Below are 18,923 nucleotides of genomic sequence, written 5' to 3' on the forward strand. Positions count from 1 at the left end.
AATATGTTTCTGGTAAATACGTTGTTTAAATTTAAATTAAGAAAATTTAATCAAACACAAATAAATTATAAAAGGTTTCATTTGAAAATAGAATTATGATTATGTGATAATAAAATATTAGGATAGAAGAGATTAGAAGAAAGATATTAACATAGAAATCACTGTATACATATTATGATTTAAACAAGTCTTTGTATAGAAAATAATAGTTAAAACGTATGAGGTGAATAAAACAGCTAAAGCATTATAATCGGCTAAGTTGAGTTCTTATCTTTAATCAATATTAATATTTATAATTAATTGATATTGTAAATATATATTATCGCGAAGCTCTTTCATTTATTTCCCAAGATGGAATGCGAATAGTCATCGGTTATTTTCATATAAACGTCAATAACAATACAAACAATTCTGATTGTCCGATTTGTTAATAAATAAATTCATTGTCCATTGTATATTACCATTGAATGAGGTAAGCAGAAAATTACTAACACGTCAGCCTTTCACTGCAAAATATTGTTTTGAAACAAATAATATAAATGATTCTCGTGTTATGCTGCTGCGGCAACAATATGTCAATATATTCCAGCTTCTAATAAATTCAAAACTTTATTCAAATAACCTTTCTGTAGAGCACTTTTTATTCGACAATGATTTCAATTAATGGGCTTATAAGGAGTACTCTTTTATAAGCCAAATATAACATATTATATTAATATTCACGGGTTTTAGATGCTTGGTTTCCTTGTGTCTTGTTAAAGCATATGACGATACGTAAGATAAATAATACATACCAGGTGTAGAAAGGACTCCATGTAGAAGGAAAACTAGAAACCAAATCGTCCATTGCTGGTTAAGCGCGCTCCACCGCGCCATCTCACTGTAACAAGAATGAAACTTCATTGTATTGATGTAATTTATTATTTATGATTTAGTATAAAAAATATAAATTGAATTGAAACATAATTCGGTGAATAGCACTCATTGGCCCATGTCTCAAGAATATATTGACGAATCTCCACTTCGTATCTTTAGTCTACATAAAATCAACGAATCCGACTTTTGCTAATTTAACTATGGAAGGAAGACAAAGAAGTACATATGAAATATCGTAAACGAACCTCGTAATGATAGGTGTCACCCAAATTAATTTATTGTTAAATATTAAACAATTCACGACAACTAGCAAGACTTCATTCGCTGAATACTCTAGGCATTGTGTTTTGCATAAACAAGATATGAGATAAGTCTCATATATTGTTTATTATCTAAAAGTATCAACGAATCGAAATATAGGACGACAAAAGTGATAATTGTGAGTAATTTCGAGTTTGCGACATAAGAGCACTACGGATATTCAATGCGGTCATAAGGATTCTTTGTAAATATAACTATTTAGTTATATAAATCAGTATTGGTTTGAAAAAGCAAGGCGTAGGTACAACAGTTAACTTTTGTTACCTATATCTTAATTGCTGTAACCACAAATATTAACGATTTTACACTGACTTTGACGTTGTAAATTTAAGAGCTCTGTGTCATATTATGACAATGACAACTGACAGTAATGTCATTACTACGACATATATATTACGTAACAATGTAAACGCAGAGACATCCCTGTTGGGCGTTACGGACTTTAGCGCAATATAAGCAAGTTAAATCCTCAGTGAGGCTTAAACAAATCCGTTTCTATTAATGTAATTAGGGGATTTGGATTTACGCGATGTTACTGATTTTATATCGCCGTTTTGAGGTTTCCGTATTGCTAGATTAGATTAACGCTTACGACTTAAAGCTACCTAAAGCTTTAAGCCGTTTTAAAAATGATTAAAATGTTAATTTAGAAAGCGATACGTCGCTCGTTGTTATGTAATTATTAATATTTTTACAAATTTTTGCTATAATACCTATTTTATTGTGGATACTAAAATTACAATGTATTAGTTTTAACTCACTTATAGGGCTCTAGAGTTTAATAAGTAGTAGCACTCATAATGATAGTAAAAACTTTTGATCAAAACACAGAATAACTAGGAAGGTTCAGATGTAATTAATTGCAAAAAATATATCTAATGTAATCTAAACAAGAACCGTCGGTAATACTTGTATGATCTCTTTTATATATTCTCCTTCGACCTTTAAGCAGTATAGGCGGAAGGGTTATGGGAAATAAAGCTGTTACTGCAGCAATTTACATGCTACATTCGTAACATTAATCGTACTTTATTACAGCTTATTTAGCTGATTGCGAACTGAGAATTTACGTTATAGAGGAGTTTAACATAATTTAATTTTTACCTAAATAAAAATATATAAATATAATTAAGTTATCCATAATAGATACATCAAAATATCGATAATACACTTGAAAGTGAATAAAATAGGAAATACGGTATAATAAAACTATCGCAATTAACGTGAAACTAGGTCAATTTTGGTATAAAATAGATGGGATTTCATATAGGTCCATAATCTCTAATCACATGTAAAATATGTATGTTGCTAAGCGCAAAACTAGAAGACTGGACCAATTCGAGTATTTTTTAAATTTATTTCTTGAACACTGGGGAAGCTTCTTATGAAGAGAAATATTTTAAATTTAGTTTTATTATTTAGGCTTTATTCCGGAAAACCAGTACCTATGGCGGCAAAAAAATCATATGAAGGCGAACCGAAACTCGCGGGGGCAGCTAATTACGTATTTCTATATATTTAACGGTAAATTTAAACCTATACATGAAATCAGTTCATAAATATCAGCTAGGTTTATATTTTAAGTTATGTGTATTAACCTTGCCGATGTTTCTGAACCTATTTCAAGTATAATAAATTTATATTGTATGTATTAACAATTATTAACCTAGCCGATTGTACTATAGCAGGACTCTATAAAATTATTAAATACTGACAATAATTCTTAACAAAATGTAAACACTTATGAAAGAATTCATAAGAATGTCCCTCCTAATATAAAACAGCAAAACAGGTCTCGTATCTCCGTTTAAAAGTAGTTCGTATAAGCAAAAAGTGGTTTCTAGTTCCAGTCAGATTACCTGGAGATATCTAGATTCTAGTCTATTAAATCATAGGAATTGCTACCATAGATTAGAGAGGTGGGTCTACTATGTTTTATGGCTGATAGAATTTCTAGAGAGATGTTTCTTTATTGATGGGACTAAGTAGCGATGGTAAGTAATAAACAATAATGAACGCCTTAATCTTTACATTATATATAGATTATTATGATAAGAAAGGAAGTCACTGTCACCACATAATATGCTATAAATAATTACATTTAGATGTGTAGAAGTATTTACAAAATAAAATAGGTCAAAGTCCGAAGCTAAAATTTAATATTAAAATACCATGCTGAGGGGGGAACTCAGATGTGAGCCCTGAGAAGGTCCGACAGTCCACCCATTTGTCAAAAATAAACTTGCCGGTTTTATGTAGCACTGCGGGATTTCGGTATCTCCGGTAAATCAAATCAAATTTAATTTATTCATATTGGTATGCACGTTAATATAAAAAAAGAAAGATCCATATTACTACCAGTTCCCAAATCAACGGCATGCAGGCGACAAGAACTTTCAAAAAAAAACTTCGCCATTTAGTCAGTATTTCGATAAATTCATCCCGTTACTGATAACAAAATAAAGCCTTAATAAATGAACAGTTCCTTTAATATTTTAAGTAAATTTAAATCTAAAATTGTGAAGACTATTCGCTAGAACAATAGATAACGGCTTGCGGTGGGTCAAATCAATCAAAATTGTAACTCTATTGAAACTTTTCATTATCTGTGATCGAGAGAGAATTGGCACGTGCATTTGCAATTCGTTTTTTACTTGCATATAATCTTGCGTTACAGTTATCTGATTTTTATTACACTGCGTTCAATTTATTAATAATAAATTAATTGTAATTGTCAGTGACCCTTTGACGCGGTAGTGACGACATAATCTTAAAGCTAATTAAATCTTTAAAATATATTATTGGAGTATTAGTGGTAAAGAGGAGAAACTACTGAAGAAGAAAACTACGGGTACCGAGTACACTTTCGAAATGCTTTTAAATTTGGAATTTTAAATCTGTCGTTGTCACAGCTACTGTATGGTACTACTAAGCATCCTTATAAAGGCTTATCAATATAATAAAAAGCTCTAAGAAGTTACACCAACCAAGATATTTTTCTAAACACTTGCGATGTTAAGGGCATTTTAATATAATGTAAGGATAATCACGTTGATAACATGTTGTAGATGAGCGACAGTCACGCACAGCTACTGGTATCTTGTATGCATTTTCACACGAGAATATCAAAATCCTTACAAGTTTTTTATGCATCAAGGAAACATGAATCATGCATAACATATCCGTATAAAGTCACGAATTCAGTGGTTAACGGATAAATTAATTTATTAACTGATAAAAAAAATTTCGTGCTCAAATTTTAAAATGTAACTTAGATTAAAAATATTTTTTGATTAGAAAAACTGAAACTATTATTGTTTTAGTTATGAATCAAACACAATAAAATGTAAATTATAAAATAAATAGCTAAAACACAGCCTTTTTTTTGCTTGTCCATGGCTCACAAAATTGTTTATGAATAGAAAAAAGTGACAATAGCAAACAAGTCTTTTTTGACTGCTAGTCACCTACATATACATTTGTTTTGTTACACTAAGTACTTAATACCTAATCGTCATACGCCATTTACACCTCAAGAAATACCTTTCCAGCTCTAGTAATAAATCCTATAATCCAACATCGGGCTCAGTAAATCAAAGGTTCTGGGCGTCTTCGGTACGGTACCGCTATCTGTTATTTCAGTTCCGCAGTTCGATACACTTAACGGAGATGATACCGCCCTTATAATAGCCCACACAGCACGTGACTCATTTATGCAAAACGTTAAAGAACGTTATAATGACAGTTGACAGAGCATTGACTTCAATGTCTTTAGTTCCCCTTATTTATTTTTATGTCCAAAGTTATAAAGCATTTTACGCAACTAACAGGACTCACCAAACTCTAGGATTATATGAGAACGGGGTAATGAATTCCCACTTAACTCAACCTCGGGTACCTGTAATCTAACAGCCGTATCGCAAAGAACTAGTTTACAGTAAGTAAAGGCATTGTTTTCATAGTAATTAGTTTAGCGTCAAGCGAATGTCTTATGAGTGTCAATTTGTGTCTCATTTTAAAATAAAAAATGTTTATCATAGAATATAAGATACAGGTAACACTTATTCCACGTCATTTAATTTGAATCAGTAGACATTCCTGCTCATCGGCAAGGAAGACAGAGGGTGTAGGACGCGAGAAAAAGCCGGCGTAAAAAATCTTGGTACAAGATATTAAAATAGCAAATCATAAAACAACACTTATTTTAAAACAAATATCGCAAATAAATTACAAGCCTGGGACTAGTGCCTGTCTAGCACTAGTCCCAGGCCCTTTTATCCTATATAGTAAGCCTTTTTACACAGCTTTTATTTAATATATTTCTTAAATTCATTAAAAGGCAGATATTAATGAGCCTCTGGGATTTTATTAAAGAAAAGTATTTCTTTTCCCAAAAAAGAATTACTAACTTTAGATAGTCTAGTACTAGGAAATTGCAGCCTGCGTTTGTTCCGAGTATTAACATTGTGCATATATTCTACTTTAGTAAACTTATCACTTTTTTGTATACATACACAATATATATATTTAACATAACAATATATGATAAAACAGAAATATTTGACCAAAACTATTCTGATCACACGCTTGCCAGGTCCATGTTTTATGGTACTTTTTTCTATTATCTGGTTATAAGTTATTTATGCTTCGAACAAATACATAATATTGAATTAGCCTTAATTAGTATTTTCTAAAGATTAGCATTCTTTGTTTTGTGACTCATACGAATTGTGGGTATCGTATGTCGTAAAAAACATACATCATTTTTTGCAAGAATCATGTCGTAATTGTAATGGGTATGTTATTACAAAATGCATTGGTTTATGTCATTAGAGATTTAATTTGAATTAAAAAATATATTATCCTCTTAACAACCTGCATATCTAATGGCGGTTCATACAACGATATGATATTTTCCCCGGTTGATAACTGTTTCGTATTAGCATATATGATAGTAGTTAGAACATTCCTCAAATGACATAAAATGTATGCTTATCTGGTATATAAGTTACGGGACTTAAACGTATTAAAATTCCCATCATCAGTGATTGATGTTCACCGACTGACAATGATGACAGCTTACATAACTTATGCCTGTACACTAACCGAACTAAAGTTTATGTAACTGATAACCAGTGAAACATATCACGATTATGTAATGTTAGTATGAATAATTAAGCTTGATTTAAACATAACATAGAAGAGACCGTTTAGCATAATTTCATGTTTTATATTCGGTGAATAGAATAAATTACTGTTAAATTTTGTGTATGTTAATAAATTGTGTGTGAAGTCGTAAGAAAGATTAATGTTTAATTGTTTAAACGCTTTTCAGTTATTCAATGATTTAATCACAAATACACACATAAGAAGTTAAAAATCTTAACTAATATAACAATAGTCTACACAATGTTGGATTATAAATGTTTAAAACTACATATTCATTTAAATAAAATAATAAGATAAACAATAATTATTAACTTCTGAGTGTACAATAAAACAAATACAAACATTTTGTTACTATAATAAGATACATTAAACTATAAGTTAAAATTTTCGTAGAAAGGAATCTCCTCTAACATGTCTAGACCTACTTCTAGGAATGCCATTTTTCCCTTACTCAATTTTAAGGCCACCCTGAGCCAATATAAGCCAGAAGCTTTAGAAAGGTCATCCTTCCGTTGGTATGGGTATCCTTTGCGTCGTTTACCTTTTGGTCCTTTTGACCTCGTTTCTTTGGTGACTCGTTTTGTCCATCTTCGATCTAAAAGACTAGCTACATATATTCATACATATAATATAATGGGTAAACGTTTGGACGAATAAATGATATTCCTTATTAATTCTTACACATATATATGTAAGTTTTAAGTTAATAAAGAGACTGTTTCTACTCAGAAGTCTTTCATAAGCTCCATTGTGAACTTGAGTGACATGGGCTTTTTAATACAGTCAAAATCTGTTATAACAACATCGAAGGGACTACCCATATTTGGTAGTAAAAAGCCGATAGTCGTAACAGCCGATGACGTTGTTATTAAGTACCTAATAGCCGGGATGTCATCGTAAACGGATTTGACTATACATAGTTATATTTTGATAGGGTATTTCTTAACTTCTGAATTAATTCGTTCAATTTAACCTTAATCAACATGGGAACCTGCAGGACAACGCCTTTGTCTAAAATGTTATAAAGCGATACCATTTATACCGCAAATGTCGATCGATGTGACATTTGCACGAACTGATTCAATAACCAACAAAATACGCTATTTGTAACGTTCTTTTCAAATGAATGGGAACGAAAGATTAAAGTTCTTTGATCTTTCGTCAGGCAGGTGGTATGATAACCGCATTGAAAATTATTCCTTTTCACCCTGTTATAAAGTCGATTTTGAATTGTCACGCACAGTTTCCCTTATTAGCAGATTTCGTCACAAGCCTTAGAATTCCGCGCTTAAGCGGCTTCTCAACAAAAACAAAAATATACTTAGAAAAACTATTTGCAATGTAAATTATGTCAACTAGTTAAGTTTTGTAATAAATAACATTCCCCAAACGTGTTTTATTGGTTTACTATGGCACACATCAAAGAAGTACTGAGATTAGTAGCTTACTTAGTTTACTAGTTATTTGTATTTTTTTACACTTAACTGCATTCGTATCTCAGCGGTATGTGCCAAGTAATTTTACCGTCAACTAAGTTTGTGGTAAAATTACGGTATCTATGTTTGAGAACTAAATTTTCGTAAGACGTGTTTAGATTTATAGCAAAGCAAATATCGTTATACTATTTATTATGATCTATATATTTTTGTAGGATTTACATCTTAAAATTGTAAGTACAATAAGTGTTAAGACTAATATAGAAACGCTGGAAACAGGTATATCTTATTTAAAAGGATAAAGCATGCGCTTTAATCAATAAACAGATTTTTATTTAGATGAAGAATACGGTTTACCATTTAATATCAGGGACATCGCAGAATTTTACTTACTAAATGTTAAATAAACATTCATAGGTATATATATGCTTCCTTTTCATGTTAAACATGAATATGATGTGAAATATACAAAATACCATTCACTCATTAAATCCAAGAAACCTAGTAGAACGTTTGCAGAGCTTGGGGAGGTCGGGTACATTGCTTGCAAGGATGCGTCAACGTCCCTTCTTACGCATGAACCGCTGGAGCTCAGAATTACACAACGCGTCGCATGCTGGAAGGGCGACTCGAATAAACTGCGAGATCGACCTCCCTGGCCGTCTCCGCATCTTCTCTTGCAACAATGACGAAGCAGCGACATGATCGTTGGAACAGAGGTGGTATGTTAGAAATAATAGGTAAAATATATATGATACACAGATATAATACAACATTAATCGTGAAAGTGTTCTCATCGCATCCTCAGCACGACTTACGTAATAACTTCATTTTAAAGTGCAGTGGGTCAAACTACGGGAACGTACGTGATACACGATCTCCGAGGGATCCAAGATGTATTGTTATAATGCACCTGTGTTTGCAATAGTGTCTACAAATCGTGAAACTTGTACAGTTAGTACGTATTTACAAAACGACTTAGAACCCTTCAAAAACTGTTCCAATTCCGGCTACCGATCCCTACACTACTACTACACTACTATGATATTTATACCCCAAAGGTAAATAAATATCATATAAAAAGTGGCAAAACATGTTAATTAAATATAACTTTTTACCTGTACGTGTATACAGCATATAAAAGAATAAAGTTAATTTAGATATAAAGAGATATCCAATTTTGAGTGTCTTGTTTCAGAATCGGAGGCTCGTAAATGTTTTTGTTACGAATGCATATTTAAAATACTACAAACTGTATTTGAAGAGAACTAATTACTTAGGAATAATTACATACACTCTTAGTAATTTATTACTTTAAATAGTGTAATATAATTAATTAATTAACGCCATTGACAGTTTGCAAGACACTAACAAAGGCTGAAATATCTCAGGACAGAATCGAACTCATTCCAGATTGAATCACGCGAGATGTAGATACGGGTAAAGTATATTCACGCCTTATCTATAAAAAAAACTAATGCTATATATTTATTTGCATTTAACAAACACATTAATTAAGCGACGAGAATTTTGTTGTTTTTATAGCTTTAGGGCAATATATGATAACATATTTGTAGTATCTATTACGATATTTTGTTTTAGATTCTTAAGAGAATTTGTCCATTATTCATTTCATGTGTCTGCACAGTTTAGTAAGTAAATAAAAAATAATATATAATTGTGTATATGATATATTAACTCACATATTGGATATATACATACATTTTTATTTCGTATTTCTACGACTAACATAAATTGTGTATAGGAAAAAAATACTAAAAATATAGCCAACTCATAAATACATACACATACATTTGACGAAGTTTACCTATTTGGGTGTCTTGTGTGATAGTTATAAGAATTATTTTTGATCCTGCTTATGAAATGGACATATGTCTTCTTAATACCGAATTATTTGAATAGCAAAGATATTTTTTTTATACTCCTTAACAGTTTCCGTTATAAGGTAACATTTGATAAATATTAAAACGGGCATCGTAAATCATTCATGTATTCCGATTTGATCATGTCTAGCTTAACTGACAGGTGATGAATTTACAACGAGAATATTTTTTGACGTGCCTAAGATCGCATGCATAGATGTTCGTACAGGTTTGAACGGAATTCTATCGGGTGAACCAGAAAAGTCTTGACAGCTGAAGCTTCAACGAGCCCAGAAACCTTTTTTTTAAATATAAAATAGTCATATATTTCATAGTATTGTGACAAAAGTATTGTATTTAAATAAAGTTCCAATTTCCATTCAATTTCCCTAAAAGGCCGGCAACGCACCCGCCAACAAGAGCGTACATGGGATGCGCTGGCTGGCTGTTACGTAGGCTCGTTCGCCATTACAAATAAAAAATGGTGCTCAATTATTATTCTGGTGGTTTTAAATTATAAAAAAATATCACAGTACAGGTAACACAGGTACGGATTAGCTTATATAAAATACGTGTGAAAACTAAGTCCCACATAAGTAACGTTTAGAGGAAGTATTAGTACATTCCGAAGCTCCAGTTAGTGGCATTATCCCGCGGAACAGGTAGCTGGTTACAGTTAACCAAGTTCATTGTACTCTAATTTTATCCTTTGCCTTTTGCGATAAACAATAGTGTTGTTCTAACAAATTGATGAGAGTCTAGAGACATTGGTTAAGCTCATACTGCCTTATTATAAAACGTGTATTCGTTACCATGGTTGCCATTTTTTACTTAAATATTTTTTAATGTAAAAACACGACGAGGAGGTTTTTTAATTTAACATTTATAGAGCCTAATTTTCCACGTAAAACAACTCAAAGTAATTATTGAAACCCAGAACTGTTTATAAACAATTTCGTTCACCACTAAGCCACGCACACCTTGTACTTCTAGCGTATATAAATTATTATTGTGACTGTCACGATTGTAATACTGTATAACCTCTTATCTATCTCTCTCTATAAAAGAGCACTTTCGCCAATATGTAAGACAATACGTCTTTATAGCATACTTAATTGAGTTTCATTTGCTGCTGGGACAAGATTTCTATTTCATATCGATTATGATGCGACTAAATATTTTTCACATAAATATGCGCGGTATGAATTCGGTATTGCAAAAAATATTTATTAGTTTAAGAAATTATTGAAGTGAAACTTCTCTCGGCGTTGGAAATAATACCGTCACATTTTTCAGTTACGCGTCACATTTTTTTTGTCCGTACCACGGTTGATTTTAACAGATTCGAAGCCATTAATAACAAAGATATATAATAACGATAGCAATGATAGTAATAATTCCATTACAATGAATGAAATTCTGTAATAATCTTAGTAGAAATAAGGTAAAATTAAATAATTGTATTATTTGTATTCATGTCTATGATAAAATTTGTTAAACTTTAACTATATTTAACCAATTTCTCTAGATAATTTTTCGAATAATAAGGTCACCAAGAAGTTTCACTTCTTAAGTGTGCACACTAGTACACATACACATTTTTATTAATATAAAATGTGTTTGATAACAATGACTAAGTTTCGCGTTTTATGTTACCTGTAGCCGTAAATCGTGAATTAGTTTGATTCAATAAATGTAAATTTCGTACTTTTTCCTTTGATTAGAAGATGTGAACCGTCCGTTACGCGATTATATTATTACAGCGAACATTTTACATTTTACTGAACGCGATGAAAAATCAGTGAATATAATTAACGTTTTATTCCAATAAGTACAGTTTAAATCGTCGATGCCACGTAACTATAGGGTTTAGAAAGCAAAATGTTATTTATTAGAAGAAGGCACAGGTATCAAGACACAATTTGCTATTGGCCTGCATACTCCAGGCTTCGCTTATAAGACTTAAATTATAGCCAATGTATAGGAAATATGCAATTAGTCCTACTTGGTAATTGAAATTCCGATGTAATTGAAATCTTGCGTAAGTTAATATCGGAGACTGATTTTAAGTTCACACTCTTTAGGAGTTTTGAAAGTTTAACTATACAAACAAATGCGTTAGCAAACGTTTCCTAATTTCACGTTGATAGTAATAAAGTAGTTTATCGTGGTAGCTCTTTATCCGAGATATGGTATTATATAATTATTTTTTTTCGAATTGTAAACTGTCATAAATACATGTCAATGTACTATGCATCGCACTAATAAATATTTTTTTTATATGAAGCCTTTGTACCACGTATTCATATTGAAAAAACTTTGTCGATGTCGGTTTCATCATTGACGTTATTTGGATTTATTAGGGTAAGATTCAGAGACGAGTCTTAGCGTTAGAATTAGACTTATCTGACATCCGTACATTTTGACATACTGGAATCACGTTTTAGAGTACCACACTAAGACTAAATGCCAATGCCCGCCAATTTTCAACTATTAAATCCATTATTTAAATCGACTTTGAAAGCTTTGGAAATCATATACTATTAATATAAAAACCACTTCGTAGGAAAACACTAATCACATCCACACTATAAATTTTATGTTTTTGCACGCAATGTTACGCCATAAAACACTCTAACGTTAAAAGGAAGTACTCAACACCTGCCTACAAGATTTATACACATAAAAGAACAGAAATTGTTCAGACTGTATATCAACTGTGTTGCCCCAACCGCCAGGAACTCGATTTTCTTATTTTCGAACGATTTTCCTCCATTTTATTTATTGTTTTTCTTATCGATAACCGATTCTGTGTGCCTACGGGCAAAGACCCCCCCGCCCCCGATTGGCCTCTATTTTTTATCGTATACTAATCTCGTCCAGGTCTTTCCAGGATTTCCTTTCCATTTCCATGATTTTATCGGCCCCTCTTTAAAATAGCCTATCTCTGTTTGTTTCTGCCTCTTCGTTGCCATAGTATTACAATTTTGCACCAGTTATCTGCTCTTCTTATGGTATGTCCAGACAATTTCCATTTTAGTTGTTTTGTTTTATTATAGACAGTTAATACGTTAAATCGGCATACATAATATTAAAAGTGAGGCTAAATTCTATATGGTTGGTACAATTTATTAGTAAAAATGTGTAAGATTTTTTAGTAACGCAAGGAATTATTGTCAAAACTATTCTCAATGTACTTACTCAATTTAATGTACCATTTACAAAGCTATTATTACTAATTTATGTTCGGCCAGATGCTACAAGTATTACGTATCCATAATTCAATGATAACCGCATAATTTATTCAACAGGTTCGCTTACAACGATAAAATATTGAATACTTATTTTTTTGTCCCCAACGTAGAACAAGGCAGTCATTTTTCGACTTTACAATAAAACTTCTTTATCCAATATGAGCGAATATAATTTTAGTTATGTAATTCCATAAGACTTAAAAAAGACTCTTAAATATACTTATTTGTATTCTATTAACTACGATATTCTATTATTTTTTGTTTTAATATGTTGTTTTACTTTCGCCCAACAAAATTAAGATAATCATACCTTCATATCATATGTTTACTGTGCATTGTGAACATTATTTTTATAGTAAAAACAATAACATTGTATTCTTAACTCATAACATATATTATTAATACATTTGATCTATAATAAATTTTCAATACTAAATTCAATCGACATGGGAGTAACAAAAGCGTTCATCAAACATGAAGAATTTATTCACAAGTATTGCATGTCAAAATTATCGAGCATCTAGGAACAAGAGAAATTTATTGTTTCAACGAAGCACCTACGCGAGTACTACTCATTCTAAATAGCAAACGATTTTATCGACTAAGCATTCATGGAAACCGACATGACCGATGCACCGCTGAACATTTGATATAAATTGCTACATTCATTTGTTTTTAATGTGTAACAAACCTATGAAAATAATCAAGTAAAATAAATTAATTAAAATGATACGCTGCTTTATCTGCTAGGGTAGCAATAAAAATTATATGTATTCTTATTAACCACAGCAAAACAAAGAGAATTATTTTAAAAAATGTAAGTCGACTGAAACTAAAGCAGAAATCTTTAAAAAAATACATATTGATTTTGGATTCAGATATCATGTGAAACGCACTTTAAGAAATTGACCTAACTTAAAGCTATTTAATCGAGTGGAAAGTAAAATTACTCGCAATTCACTCCGTTTGACCTATTGACCATAATACGGTTAATTCGATAGACGCGGTGTTCACTGGTATTTTATTACTCGCAATAAACGATTTAATTCAAATTTTCACGTATTTGTCAACCAAGTGGCACCCAATTGCTTGGTCACGACCCTTGCCTTACGTTTACTAAGGCACCGATAAAAAGACATAGGCTTTATACATATTGTTTAATGTAATAAAAGATGCGATAGCAATCTAAATACATAATTAAGGGATGAGTCTCAACGACATGACTTTGTTTACTTTACGGGTAGTTAGTAAATAGGCTGGAGGCACTTGCAGTAGCATCAACTACAGCTGACACCCACTTAAGTGACAACATCTACCCACATGGCCATACAGTGGTATGGTATAATAATTGCACACGGATAACTCTCAATGAATTGGAGCTTTAAATACCTCTACAAGATACTAGCTGGTGCTGGTGGCATAAACTGAATACCATCAGATTTCCGAAATTGCACAATTATAAATACAATTTCTAAGTGTTTTTTTATGAACAGATGTTTGGTAATTCGTGTAGCCTATAAAAGCCAATTTATATCTGTGACAGTTTTCACCGAGAACGCCTACAATAGAGCCTCCAGCTTAATTTGGAATTTTTATTTCATTTATGTTAGGTAATAAGCTACGATGTAATATACTTTGTTATAATGCGTTTTGTTATTGAGACGTGTCATAATAAAACATTCGTGCCGACTAAGTGACAATATTTTTTGCTTATTATAATAATTTAAATATTTGTGCGTTGAATTGGTAATTGAGACTCATTCTTAATATTCAATTTTACATTTTACTTGATCGCGGTTCACTCTTTTTTGACCTATAGGAGTTTGGAGAAAGACAAAGGGAGCGCAGATGGAAATACAGAAGGAGATGGAAGAAGGTTCACCAGTCCGCCATGAATTCAGAGCCATGCTATAACGCCGAGGTTCCAGTATTAGACATTTCCCTGTTAGCATTATATTTTTTATTGTTGTTATTACGAGAGCTCCATAACATATCTTAAGTATGATGGTTTTGTAATTTTCAATACGCTAGGCCTAATGAAAAACGATGAAATTATTTATCTAAAGCAATAAATTGTTAACATAGTCGCACAGAATACATTACCAGTTCAAACGTAATGATAGCAGTATTGAGGTCGGCTTTATTAGCACTACACCTTCCTGTAGAAAGCTTATACAAATACGACATATGTACTTGCTAATAAACGTATAGGAAGGTGAGAAACAATCAAATGCTTTTTAAGTTATTGACGGAACTAGCAGTTGCTACTCTATCTATCTATCTACTAGTTAGTCATACGAATAGAAAATTTCAGTTGTGACTTGTAAGTCCATAGATTTTATTTGAGACTCAGATGTGTTTGTTTCTTGATATATGAACGCCTATCAAGGCACTCTTAGTTGCCCTTGGCCTTGTGGTTGGACCTGAAGTTGAGGCTTATTCAGTAAGGATATTTTTAATGACTTCTATTATAAATGTATTAATTTACGTATAAAAAACGAACGTCCCTCGACCATGAGTTTAAAAATCTCGCTACTAACGCAGCCTTGGTTTACCAGGTTTTCTCTTGCGGTGGTGGTGAGTTCAGTAAAGACTTTGGATTTCTATCGTCAGTCATTCATCGCACCTGTATCAAAATTTTGCTATTTATTTACAGTAAAAGCTGTAATACCATATAAGAAATCAAAATAAATCGGATAAAGCAATAAATTTTTGCTTTTAAATATTTATACGATGGTAAATGCAAATGTTAAATTAAAACAAGCAACGAATGCCTAGTTTGTTTGTGAATTGCGTGTAAGAAAATACTTAGCCCTGTAGCGATGTAATATGCATGGGCTTTAAAATATTTTATTGCATTTTTAATAAAATCTATTGATCTACTTGTGAATTTATATTTTTTGTATATAACATGGACTCATTTGTATAAATGTTATCAACTACATACATTTAACATTATTTAGAACATAATATGATTCGATTTGAAAATGTAAATGACGAATATGACTATGAAGATGACTAAATTTAATTGATTAAAATGAATAGATATATAATAATATTATTATCAAATATGTCGCAAGTACTGTAAGATTTCTTCTCAGACTATCTATTACTTCACTGTATGTCTGAGTAAAATATCATAAGTCTTGATTGTCCATTGTAAAACAGATCTTTGTTATCCTATAACATTATATATACAGCCATATCTTTTCATACTGTTGACTAAAAATACTAAGTTTAGTTATAATGAAACATAAACTCCTTATAAAAGATTTCAACGATCATAGTACAAAATCCCAACGTTTTTACAAGACAAATGACAAGTCCTTAGCATAACTTAATACAGTTTAACCTTTAACAGAGGCTGTCAGAATGTTGCCGCTTAATTTGGTGGAGATAGGAATGCAGTTGGCGTGGCGTGTGACGAAACGAAATCGTTGTGTCCTAGTGCACCGCCTTATACTATGTAAGGTTGTTTTGAATCTTACACCTGCTATATTTAATACGATTTTAAGCGTTAAATACGGGTATTATTTTTGAGTATTGTAAAAAAGTGTCGAAGTTGACATTAAAATATAAAAATATTGTTCTATCAACCGTACCGCCGAGTACATGCCAGACAGGTAACTAGAAACTTAGTACGTGTATGTCACAGAACTTCTCTTAAACTGGACCGATTTAACGTATTTATTTTGTATGCGTTTGTATGTATTTCAGCCCGGCAGATGGCGCTGCAGTCAGCATTGTCTTCTTACTTTGTTTAATATCCTAATTGCATGAAAATCATGTAGGACATCTGTCGGGTCTGCTAGTTTTTATATATATTTATATAGTATTACAAATAAGTAAGTCACGGCTTTATTAATTTTCAGTGAAACATGTTTTTTTTGCGTTGTTTGATTGTCGTTGAACTACCTTGAACCAGCTTAGAAACCTAAACATCCATTATATCAAAAGAAAGTTTTTATTGAATCGATAAAATAATAACTATAGTTCATTAGCATATGTGAACAACTTGGGAATTTTATTGAATTAATATTCTATTAAATAAAATATTTATTCATGAGTACCACAACTGGTATAATATTCAAAAACGCTAAGACTCCCGTCGAGCCTACAGGTGTGGCCATTTCCTTTTCTCAATCACACTACTTTTTATAATCATTTCTAACGAGGTAATTTAATGAAATATGGAACTGTCCTGAATCTGATGTTATTTAAAACTGGGAACCGGAACCGGAATGCCTTAACCGTAAAAATTGTGTGTATGATCCTAGACTAATGCCTTGATGAAAGTTGCCATCATGCTCCATTATTGATCTTACCTCATTTTAGTCACAATGTGTTGATTTACTTTATTAAGTTAATTTTCACTTCGAGAACTTAAAGAGGAAATGAGAAAAGATTTAGTGAAACAGACTTCTGCGCTGACTAACTGGGACATAAGTTGAATTTTTAAATGTTAAAAGTCCACATATACTTGCAGTTAAAATCTAGTAATAAACAAATTTCCCACCCATAAGCTTAACAATAGATTTTGTCACTGAGAAACGTGAGGTACAATTGAGATAGTGTATCTGAGTGAGCTTTACAAAGTACTTAAATCTATGCAATAATGCGACATTCTTAGCATACACTTTGTGCGTGCTTATAAGATATTTATTACAACTAGAAAACACGACATAGTCATACCTACTTAAAAGGTTATTAAGAAGGGATAAATAAAATCATACAGAAAGATGTTTTTTGCAAATTGGTCCACTTTTCCTTAACCACATTCCAGTGAATTTCACCCCTAGTAAACAGACTATCAAAATTTAAGGACTGAGGTATAATAATAGTTACAAGTTGGATAGACTTGCGTGAATTGCGTTTAGATGTTATATTAAACCGACACATGAGATGTTTATCTATATGAGAGTGCAAACTGTTTACATATAAATTATCGCGGTATATACAATAATTAGATTGCTAAACTCGTTTCATATCTGGAAGCTTTATCAGTAGGGTGAATAGACCTCGTTATAACTGATTCAAATATGATTCTTAACCCACACAGTTATACTGAATACGCATATCTTACTAATCAGAAATGACTTCGATATAATGGAAATTGTGATCAAATGAGTGAGGCACGCCTTCCTTCCTGGATTTCTCATTGCTTATAAAATTAGACGGTGTCAAGGAATTTATTTATTTTTACAGGTAATTAATTCTTTATTTAAAGTTACAATAGTACTAGTCCTTATTAATTATATGATTATTATTATTATTTTTTGTTTAAGTATAACAGTCTACTAAGCATAAATAAATCAATGTTAAATACGCCATATTACTTTAAAGTTTTAATCACAGGTAACAGGCTTATTAAGTGTTCTATAAAAATCTATGTACTAATAGCTTTGTTTATTGCTTTTCAAGGTACGTTACCACGATAAGATCATTACATAAAGTTATTATTAAACTATTGTGGAACATATCTGTTGTTTAAGGTCAAACTTTTTAATATTACGAAAATTGCCTTTACCGAGAAAGATAGAAAATATGAAAATTACGTGGGCAATTGTGTGTCACAACTGAAGGATAAGAATATTTTATGTCAAATGTTGAAATAAATCTTTCTTTACTATATATTTTATGTCAGCCTTATAAAGTATTTGATTGAATAGAGTTTACTGAACTGTTAAATATTCACGCCATCTATCGCTGCGATAGTAGGCTACAAAGCTCCACCATAGAAACAAATGGAGTGTAAAATTTTGAAGAAATCTTTGAGCATAAGAAACCGTTGTTTTTTGCTTTTACCACATAATGTTAATACGCGGTAAGAATGTAACTACCCATTGTTTTGCTAAGCTGTAATCCAATATTCTTCAGTAATATAAATCAACCACAGAACTCTGTGGGAACCTAAAACCTATGTCCAAGGGAAAGTCCTCGTTTCAACCACAGGTTACAAGATCTTTAAGGTTTCATAAGTTGCA

At 31.5% G+C, this 18,923-nt stretch overlaps 1 protein-coding gene across 2 annotated transcripts in view; it reads right to left on the reverse strand.

The window, feature by feature from the left end:
* The window catches only part of LOC123714057 (cadherin-99C), a 120,443-nt gene that overhangs the window by 24,045 nt on the left and 77,475 nt on the right, over positions 1 to 18,923 (reverse strand). For both annotated transcript variants that reach the window (XM_045668130.1, XM_045668131.1), the window contains one exon: positions 795 to 880. In XM_045668130.1, coding sequence (XP_045524086.1) covers positions 795 to 876 — 82 coding nt within the window. In that variant the 5' untranslated portion in view covers positions 877 to 880. The remainder of the gene's footprint in view (positions 1 to 794; positions 881 to 18,923) is intronic.

This window comes from Pieris brassicae, chromosome 9 (genome assembly GCF_905147105.1).
Source record: "Pieris brassicae chromosome 9, ilPieBrab1.1, whole genome shotgun sequence".
Taxonomy (NCBI): Eukaryota; Metazoa; Arthropoda; class Insecta; order Lepidoptera; family Pieridae; genus Pieris; species Pieris brassicae.